Source organism: Sesamum indicum, linkage group LG2, assembly GCF_000512975.1.
Source record: "Sesamum indicum cultivar Zhongzhi No. 13 linkage group LG2, S_indicum_v1.0, whole genome shotgun sequence".
Classification (NCBI taxonomy): Eukaryota; Viridiplantae; Streptophyta; class Magnoliopsida; order Lamiales; family Pedaliaceae; genus Sesamum; species Sesamum indicum.
This window is the reverse complement of record NC_026146.1, coordinates 3068236-3079314: the sequence shown is the minus strand read 5'-3', so window position 1 is coordinate 3079314 and position 11079 is coordinate 3068236. Positions and strand designations below refer to the sequence as shown.

The 11079-nt window shown below is 32.1% G+C and overlaps 1 protein-coding gene across 1 annotated transcript; it reads right to left on the bottom strand.

Moving 5' to 3' along the window:
- LOC105178997 (probable inorganic phosphate transporter 1-9) lies at positions 6363-8866 on the bottom strand. The gene is made up of 2 exons (XM_011102583.2): positions 8147-8866; positions 6363-7352 (listed from the first exon to the last, which is right to left on the bottom strand). The coding sequence occupies exons 1-2, from the start codon at positions 8830-8832 to the stop codon at positions 6431-6433; spliced, it is 1608 nt and encodes a 535-aa protein (XP_011100885.1). The 5' UTR covers positions 8833-8866; the 3' UTR covers positions 6363-6430.

The following is an 11079-nucleotide window of genomic DNA, read 5'->3' as shown; positions in this document are numbered from 1 at the left end:
TGATTGGGTACATATATACAACATATATAGCTCAAGTTAATTATACGAAGAATGTTTATATTTATCATATGATGTATTATAGGTTAGAAACATGATCAATCATATGGCTAAAGCAGATAATAAATCAGTATTAAGTCAATTAGGGGTAAATATGAATTTTTATCTGATAGTTTTGTTAATATTATCAAAATTCGATAAATTTTGAGTAACGAGAAGAAGCAAATCTCTGGACTACTAGAGGTAATTTTTCAAACCACAGTGTAACGCCCCAAAAATTATAATAAACAATTGTGAGATTATTGGTAAATTTTTATGAAACTTAGTTAATTAGTAAATAAATTATAGGTTGAAATTCAAAAATATTAAAACTTGAACAGATTAAATTGGAGTTCGTTATGATATTTAGGAGCAAATTATATTAATTAAGAAAATCAGAAAGAACGTAATGAGTATTTTTTAGAAAATTTTAAATTAAATGAAAATAGAAAAGAAAGGGGGTGGCCCATCACTAACCGCCCCACCTTCATGATAAACATATATATATATATATATATGAAAAAAGAATTGAATAGTCCTCTATTTATGCCCCGAAATCATTTTGGTCTTTTAACTTTAACAATATCATTTTGGTCTTTTAACTTTAACAATATTAGTTTTAGTCCTGTATCTTTTCATTTTGCCTAGATTTGGTCATTCAGCCAATTTTATGATTATTTTGCCCCTTTTAGTAATAAAGCTTAATAGTCCATTCTAATGCTCTAAAAACAGCACAACATGCTTCCGAAATAAATTAAGCCTACATAAATTCGTACTTTGTTCTGATCGTTTAGTTTTTGGGTATTCCAAATCCTCGATTTTACGGACTTCCTCCAACCACACTACCATAGTAGATGGTTGGCAGGCATTTGGCTCCTTCAGCAACAAACGACACAACCCTATTTCATTTTCTATCTTAGGGAGTAAAAGGATTCCAATACATAGACTTAATAGAATTTTGGATAAGCAATTTGGACAGAAACCTTTATTTTATGAAAAAATATAGGAAATATTATATAAATATTATATACTACGTTGGAAGAGACAACTATTTAGCCTCTCATATAATAGAGGAAGTGACTCTTTAAGGAAATCCCGATAAACTGAAAGATTAAAAGACTACAATGATTGAAAAGACTCAAAATGATGATGCTTTGAAGAGTTGGAGAAGTTTTCTAATTATTCCTATCTACTTTGTTGCTACCTTATTCATAGGCGTCCGTGGACTTGAAATCCGAACTCCACCAAACTTTTTTTTGGATAATGTCATTGTGTTCATCATCATCTTGTCTCTATCGTATGACGTCACTGTGTTCGTCATCACTGCGTCCTTTCCAGCTGTTGGTCATAATGGCTTGTTGGTCATGTGATGGATAGCTGGCTTTCCTGCCTTGCTGACTGTTGGTCTTTGTTGTTTTTTACCAACAATCTTATTCTTGATTTTTTACATTTTTCAATTATATTTCTTTTTGTAAATTTTTTTTCTTTTTTTCTTATCCTGGTTAGGTTCGGGTTTCTTTTCTATGACCTAATTTTTTGTTTCGAATAGGACTTCTCTTGTTTTTCATAGTAAGGGCATATATGATTATGCCATTGCCCACATGCAGTATGTTGCACGTCTTCATCCTCGTAGCTTCGGTCGTTGGTAGCTTATTTTTCTAGATTAACATCTTCTTTTTCTCAACTAACTTTTTTGCTAACTCAGTATTTTTTTCGGTCATGAAATTTAACAAGAACGATCCATTCACTATGTTTGAGAAAATTTTGAAAGGATACTTGACTTTGTCCATCTTAGTGAGACAGACCCACAATCCGCAAGTTCTTCTGATAGAGATATTGTCTTAACTAATAGCTGATACCAGGGGAGCTTCTCTTGAGACATCTTTGATTTTATTTAAAAAGCTACCATGTTTGGCCTCTACAATTTTATAAAATGAAATGTTGGATGAAACCCTTTTTCTGCCATTTCTTGAACAACTGATACAAATTTTATCTCTAAAATATCGCCTCTCTTTAGGTGGGGGTAATTTTATCACGAATCAAAGACCACCCCACTAATCGACTTTGGAAGTTTTGAAATTTTTGGAAACTCAGTAACATATATGAACTAAAGCGAGAGATCCAAAGTCATACCATCTCTGACATCCTCTAGTTTGGACCCTTCTAACATCCAGATCCTGTTATATTTTTTTGATGTTCCGGTGATGGTCTTGCCTGGATTTATTTCTTTGCTAAAAATTATTTTTTTCCACATGCGCCGATAGTCCTGCCTAGCAGAAAAAGATATCAATTCGTTAGCATTAACCTTAGAAGCGTCTGTCATCGACGTAAAGCTAATCTCTCTCTCTTTAACCTCAAAGGTCCTAGGTTGACTTGAATCTTCAGGAGTTTGCATTTACCGTGACTCAATTGTTGCCATTTCACCAAAGTCTGATCATGGCCTTATGCAATAGGTACTTGAATAAGATGTTATAGGTCTAAAGTCCTGTACTCTAAAGGCATGTCTAGGGTCATGCTCCCTCAACTCGTGAATCATTTTCGAAGGTGATGCTTTCTGAATTGTTCTCATAAATCGTTCCGTAGCAAGGTGGATGCTAATAATAAGAAACTCTTTATCGCGATCTGGACTATATCTAGATAAGCTCGTTGGATTTATTCAACAACTTGGGCATTTACCGCTAACTCCCTGAACTTCTTGTCAAGTTTCTTGAGGTTTTTCCGGAGATGCTTGAGCTCAGCATGATGGAGTTTGCTTCAAATGCCTCCATCTCTTATCAGAAAATATTTTTGAAATTTTTCTGATTTTTTTTTGTATTTTTTTATTGTCCTAATTTTCTGTAATGTTTTTGTAATTTTTTGTAAATTTTTGGTAATTTTAAAAATTTTCTGCAAATTTTTGGTATTTTTAAAAATTATATGTAATTTCTTTTTATTTTTGAAAAATTGACAGAAATTTTTGTTAATTTTAAAATTCTTTTGTCAATTTTTTTCTGATTTTTGGTCATTTCTACAATTTATGTGTAATTTAATTGAGTAATTTATGCAACTTGTGTGTAATTTAATTGAGTAATTTATGCAGTTCATGTATAATTTATTGTATAATTTATGCAATTTATGTGTAATTTATATTTATTTTGTTGTGTAATTTATACAATTTATGTAAAAAAATATGACCAATTTCACCAATATTAATATTTTTACATAATAAATATAAATAATCAAAAATTGGAATCAGTATTCCAATTAATAATTTTTACATAATAATCACATTTGTAAATTTTTTTTGATCAATTTCCCCAATATTATTAGTTTTACATAATAAATGTAAATAATCACAAAAATTGAAACAATATTCCCAACAACATTATTTACATAACAATATCAATAATCAAAAAATTGGAAAATATTCCCAATAGTAATATTATTTATAAACTAATATCAACAATAATAATATTAAGATAATATTTTAATTTAAAATATAATTAATAATTAATAATTATTTAAACTCTATAGTACTTTTGTAATCAGGTACAAACAGATCACGCATGCCTTTAAGCTTGTTTGGCCCAATAAGATGTTAACTATTTTTTTCTTTTATAAGAGGTAGAGTTCGGTCGGCTGCCTAAGCAGATGAAGTTATTTGAAAGGTAGTACAAGAAAAAAGAGGACGACGCTGGAGCGAGTTGAGCGAGGTTAAGGTGGCGATAAGTAGATTATTAATATTATTTTTTTAGAAAAAATAATTCTTTGTTAAACGTAGGAAACATTTCAGAACCGCCTCCGATAGACCCCCGGCTTCGAATTAGGACGAAATGTCGTTGAAGAGGAGGGGTTAAATTAGGTTTTATTATATTTTTTTTATTTTTGTAATTAAATAATATTTCATATTTATATAATATTTCATAATGTTTATTATATTTTATTATTTCATATTTAGTTAATTAATTACATTCATAAAAATAACTAATTAAAAAATTATTAAATTAAATTTAATTATATATTAAAATTTACTAAAATATATAAATTTATTTATTTGTTACAAATTATTAAATATATGAATAAATTATATAATATAAAAAAATATAAAATTAAAAAACTAGGAATGAATTTTAGTAATGGTAAGGAAATGTTACAAATCTAAATAAATGACACTTCCAAATACTATTACTAAAACAGTCCCAAATGTGTGTTCGTAATCTGGATTGACCATTCCGTATATCATTGCTAAAATCATTTCAAATAAGTGTTTCTAAATAGCGACTACCGTTCCTTATACTATTGCTATTTCAGTTTTAAGTATGTGTTCCAAATTCAAAAAGATCGTTTCTAATAAAATTACTGAAACAGTTTTATACACGTGTTTCTAAATAAGACAAACAATTTCTAAAATCATTCCAATTAAAAAAAATTTTTTTTTTTGACAAATTCAATATTAGGAACGGTTTTCATAATGTGTTATAGTTCTCATCCCAAATAGGAACGGTCTTGTCTAAATCGTTCCTAAAATTTTTGTAACGTCATTTGTAAGGACGGATTTCCAACCAGTTCAAAACCATTCCAAAAACCGCTCAAAATAAGTTCGGTGTCCTGCAAACCGTTCCAAAGAAAAAAAAAATCATTCCTAAACCCACTCCAAATACCGCCTTTTCTTGTAGTGGTGGGCACACCTAATTCATCATTCTAATTTTTCCGCAAGTTGGTTTTGAATTCTTTCTCTCTTTTTCACTTCCTCAATCCGTTATAAATTAATGCTGCAATATGATATTTGATTAGAAGCATTTTAGCTGTAAAAGATAGCAAAATATCATTTGAAACTAACACAAAATGCACTCATATCACAAAGTTGACAGAAAAATGACATCATAATACCAACCAACTTTAAATAAGTCCAGCCTACTAAATACAAAAGGTAAAGGATCAATTTGCAACCCTAACAAATTATAGAAGTAAAGTGCAAAATTGCTATAATATATATCAAGCCTGTTTTGCATGTCATCAGCTTATGTTTGGTTTTAATTTTGGCCCATCTTTGAGATGGGCCAAAATATAGAGTATGTTTGGTTTGCTTAGTTTTGTAAGTTTTGAATATAGTTTTTATTATTTTAAAATAGTTTTAATTATTTTTTTCAAAAAAATATAATTAATTAAAAAAATAATATTTATTTTAAATCATTCACAACTAAATAAATTATATATATTTTTATACATACATATATATATATAAATATATATAAAAGATATATGATTTGACAATGAACAGTACTTTTTGTCTTTCCACTACCCAACATCAAACATATCATATTTATTTTATATTATCTCTAAAAACAAATCCAAACATACACACTATCTCTAACTTATTTTTATTTATCTTTATTTTTCTCTCTTTATCTCCACAAATTACCCCAAAACAAGTTAAAAAAACAAACCAAACATTATTTCCTCATTGTCAGCAATTTCAAGGGAGAGAAACCCAATAATTGGAGTCCTCAAATTGCAAAAAATTAATAAAGTACGGGTTTCTAATTATTCGTCCTGTGATTACATTCCTTAAAATGCCACTCCCTCACATATCTGATCGATTCATTCAACTACAAGTACTTGGAATAAAATTCAGTGATATGCAAGTTTTGACAAATTGGTAAAAAAATAAAATGAAATTTGCCAAAATTTAAAATTATAGGACTAAATTACAAAAATTAATTCGTCTGAGACAAAAAAATGTCACCGTAAGGTCATGATTTGAGTGTAATTAAGTGGGAATGGAATGACTTTATGAAAAGAATAAGGAAGGGAATTGAATTGCATTTGAATACCGTTCCTATGATTGATATATACAATAAATTAGAAGTTAATAGAATTGTCATTCCTTAGATCCTTAATTGACTTCATTAACATAATTGATAACTAGAGAATAATGATTATTAATGAAATGAAATTACTTTTTAAGATAAATTTGCGTTTTAGTATTTTTGTTTTTAAAAAATATTTATGTATATTTTATTAAATATGTTGAATTCAATTGTACAATAGTAATATTTTGAAAACTACTTAAAGAATGTTATAAGCAATTTATAAAATATCTCATATATTATTGAAAATATATATATATATGTGTGTGTGTGTTTTTCCTGACAAAATAAAATTAAAAATTGATTCGAACAATCAGATTGACTAATGTATATGGACTACAACTGTCTTTTAAAAGTTGCATAGGGGTAAAATTGTCCGAAAGTCTGCTAAAGGACTAAAAGTAAACAATTTCATAAGTTATTGGATCTAAATAAAAATGGACATAGTTATCGGACTAAAATTAAAATTAGGCCTACTTAGCGGACTAAAATAATACTTTTCGCAATTAATCTAGGACCAATTTCTTACAACTTGATGATACTAATTACACATTGATATTTCCAGACGATTGCCTTCGATTACATGGAACCCTAATGCACCTCAAGAAACACACCCCACTCATTTCATCCTCCTTCTCATTCTCCTCCAGTGATCTCCCCATCGTCTCAAACGTGAACAAATGTGTGACCACAATTCCCACAACACAAACCCCACCCAGCATCACCAACGACGCCGTCATTCCAATACCTTTGCCGTATCCATCCTCTCTCTCACTACGCAACGCCCACAGAAACCCGACAGAGCCGATGATTGCCCCGATTTTCCCTGAAGCCCCCGACACCCCATGGCACGTTGATCGAAAACGTGCTGGGAAAAGCTCGGCAGGGACGATGAAAGTGGTCGTGTTGGGACCGAAATTGGAGGAAAAAAACGTTAGACTATATAGGATCATGAATCCTATGTTGGTGTTGTCGCGCCAGTACACATTGTAGGGGATTCCTATTGCCAAGAGGCCTAAGCCCATGAAGAGAAACCCCATCATTTGGATCTTCACTCTCCCGATGCGGTCAATGAAGTAGACGGTGGCGTAGTAGCCTGGAATTGTAGAGCAGATGGCGATGATGGCTTGGAGCTTTGCAACGTGAAAAGCTTCTTGGAAGGCGTTTAGCTTTTTCTGGTTCGGGAGGTACCGGTGGTATATCTGGGACTGGAACAGGTTGCTGCTGTAGAAAACAATGTCGACCAAGAACCAGGCGGTGGCGCAGGCAAAGAGGTCGCGGCCGTGGCGTCTGAGGAACTCTTTGGAGAGAAGGGGGTAATTGTTAGACGAGGGTGGGATGTTGTTTTGAGATACTTCTTCTTGTTCTTCCTCTTGCAATTCAGCAATTTGACTAAGTGAAACTGATAGCACTTTTTGCATGTCTTTGGCTGCCTGCTCCACGTTTCTCTCCACCAATGCTGTGTACCTGTTTGACGTTGAAATTCCATGGCGTCCCAAACTTGTAGTTATAATGATTTAATTTGGACAAACTCAAACGAATGAAGCAATTGTGCTGCATTTTATATATATATATATATGATGTGTATAAACCATATAATACAAGATATAATAAAGATTTGTAATGGAATATTCTAGTTGTCGTTTGCATTTAGGATGTTTAGACCATATATATACTACTATTAAGTAATGTCAAGCGGCATAGAATTTATTTTTTCATTTGATTGTATTTATTTTCGCTCCATCTCAGAGATGAGCAAAAACAGAATTTTATTTGGGTAAAAGTACCTTAAACATTTTTTCTGTCTTTCAAACACTGTTAGAAGTTTTTTTTTTTTAATTTTTTCGACTCTTGAAATTGTATGTTCTTATAAAAACAATATATTTGAAATTTTTCTATCGTATAGAATGTATTAAATACTTTTATTGGGTAAAGTCACCATAATACTACTACTATTAGCCCTAAAAAGACTATAAAGTCAAATCATATGGAGAAAAAACAATGAATTGTATTTAAAGGCTATATATATATATATATTGTCAAGACCTGCTGCTAGTTTTTGATATGAAGATGTCAACAAGTCAATGGCGGTGAACACATTACCGTAGTTATAGTTTTAGTTCAAGAAGAAACTAAATAGTAGAACTGTATTTCATCAAGTCAACTCATCAAATAAGCCAATTATTAGGATACTTTTAACAATAAATCAATGTAATAATTCGATTCTTTTACCATTAATACTGATCACTATACTTATTTACCTGGCTGTCTCCGGCATCATCATCCGCCAGTAATACGTCAGCCCCGCCGGCACTGCCCCGGCCATCAGTATCAGTCGCCACGCCAAGTCCGCCACCTCCGGCGTCTCAAGCGGTGAAGCCTTCGTGGCTTTGTCAAACACGGAGCACACCAGCATCGTCACAGTGGAACTCACAAGAATCCCGAATCCCTGCATAGAGAACACCGCCGCTATAAAAGCTCCGCGCTTCCTCCGGTTGGCGAACTCCGACATGATGGTGGCGGAGAGGGGGTAGTCCCCGCCGATCCCCACCCCGAGCATGAACCTGAAGAACCCTAGGGAGAGCAGGACGCAGGTCCTGGACGTGCACATAGAGAAGCCGCACCATAAGGAGCTGATCACCATCAACATGAGGGAGAGACCGTACACGCGGCGGCGGCCGATGCGGTCTCCGAGGTGGCCGAAGACGAGCTGTCCGATGACGGTGCCTAGGAGGGCGGTGCCCAGCATGGCGGAGGTGACTGCGGCAGGGATTTCGTAGCCAGGGCGGTTGTTGTAGTAGATGCGGCCGAGGAGTTTCATGATGGGAGCGATGCAGAAGAGGTCGTAGGCGTCGGTGAAGAGGCCCATTCCGGCGACGACGATGGCCTTGAAGTGGTAATACTGAGTTTTGGCCGAGTCCAGAGCTGAAAGGACTTTCAGCGCCATTTCCGAGTTGAGGTTTTCTCGTCAGTTGGGTTGCAGGTCAATATATATAGCATGTGCGTAAAATAATTTAAATATAATTACAAAAAAAATATAACATTTAATCATAATTAATTATTATAATTAAAATAAAACTAATCATAACAAATAGTAATTGATCATACAATGATTTTTGACTTTGGTATCTGTGATGATGACTAAAATATTTGTTTTGGCTAAAAGTCATGGCAAATATTTTTCCCATGGCTCTCAACCATGACAAATAACTTTTTCTTGGTAGAAAATCTGTATTTTTTTATTGATTTTTTTAATCATGGTCAATAAAAATTATTTATCACGATTTTTTTATTGATTTTTCCCATGGCTCTCAATCAATATTGTAGTTAATAGTTATTTTTTTAATGTATGATATTGAAAGAAATTTGTAGAGATAAAAGATAAAAAGAAAAATAAATAACTTGGGGTATAAAAGAAATGACTTTAAAAGAAAAAGAGGACTTTATTAAAGAATTATCTAAAAGTAATTTTTCCAAACGAAATAAATTAATTAATTTGGTGCTTTCCAATCATTAAATTACTAATTAAAAAAACTTCATTAATTCTCATTAGTTGGGAAAATTACATGTGATTTGTACATCATTTAAATTATAATTTTAATTAATAAATCAATTCGTGTGGGACTAAAAATACCAATTCCTAAGTTATAGGCTTAAGATATCAAACCCTCCAAAACTACAAGATTAGAGTTGTAATTTAATTTAGTTATGTGCAATTCATATGTAATTTTCTGATAAAATAGATTAAAAAAAAACATATCAAAATAATAAAAAATTTAAAATTAAAGGATTAAATTGAGAAAATTAATTTGTAGAAGACAAAAAATGTCACCCTCATAAATTATAGGACTAAAATTGTATTATTATTTTTTTCTTTCGCTCACTAATTTTAGCACTATAAGAAAATATGGTATGAGAGGCGAAAAATTAGAAATGAATATAGAGATGGAAATGAAGTAAAGAAAGAAAGAGGAAATGTTATGTTTATTGAGAAGAGAACAAGAGAAGACTTTTGACAACGTTATTATATGGAAAGAATATTCGAATCCATAGATGATACTTAAGACAATCTTAAAACCGATTGGGTTTTGGTGTCCATTTTTCTATGGGAATTGAATATTTTGATAAGGACTTTTGGAATTTGATTTGAGGGCTTTCACTTCCTAAGACGACTGACTTCCGGAGACAATCGAATCTTATGTTTAATATTTGCTGCCATTGTTGCTACTGATTTTGACTTCGTCTGTCTCTTCTCAACACACGTTTTATTAATTCTACCTACAGATAATTATTTGGAAATTGTGGAAACAAATTCATTACATTATAAGAGAAATCATTATACACATAATAAAGGCTTAGCCCTTATATATATATATATATATATATAAGGAGTTGGTAATTTTGGTCTTGTAACTTTGGTGGTAGCAATTTTGATTTTATAACTTTCGAAAGTTCGCACTTTTGGTCATTCAACTCATTTTATGACCATTTTGCCATTCTAGCAAAAAATTAACCATATCCACTACATGCTTCAATCAGGTCCAATATGTTTTGGAAATAAATTAAGCCTCCACACATTCGTACCTTGCTTTGACCTTCTTATTTCCAGGTATTTCAAATCATTGATTTTACGGACTTCCTCCAACTACACTACCGCAGCAGATGGTTCACAAGTATTTGGCTCCTTCAGCAATAAAACAGCACAGCCCTATTTCATTTTCTATCTTAGGGCGTAAAAAATACGCCAATATAGAGACTTAGTAAAATTTTGGATAAACAAGCTGAACAGAAGCCTTTACTTTATTGAATAAATATATGTAATGTTGCATAGATATTTGTTCCTCTATTGGAGGAGACAACTGTTTACCCTCTCATATAAAGGACTATACTTGTTGGGGAAACCCCCATAAAACTGAGAATTTGAAACTACAAAGATTTGGAAAATATTATGCTTTGAAAAGTCTAGGAAAATTTTAGATGATCCTGATCTACTTTATTGCCTTCTTATTTATAGCCATCCACGGACTTCAAACCTATTTTTTTATGATGTCATTGCGTTCTTTATCACCTTGTCTTTTCCGGATAACGTCATTGCATTCGTCATCTCTACGTCTTTTCCAGCTGTTTGTCACGATGACTTGTCGATCATGCAATTGCTAGCTGACTTTCCTATTTATTGACTGTTGCCCTTTGT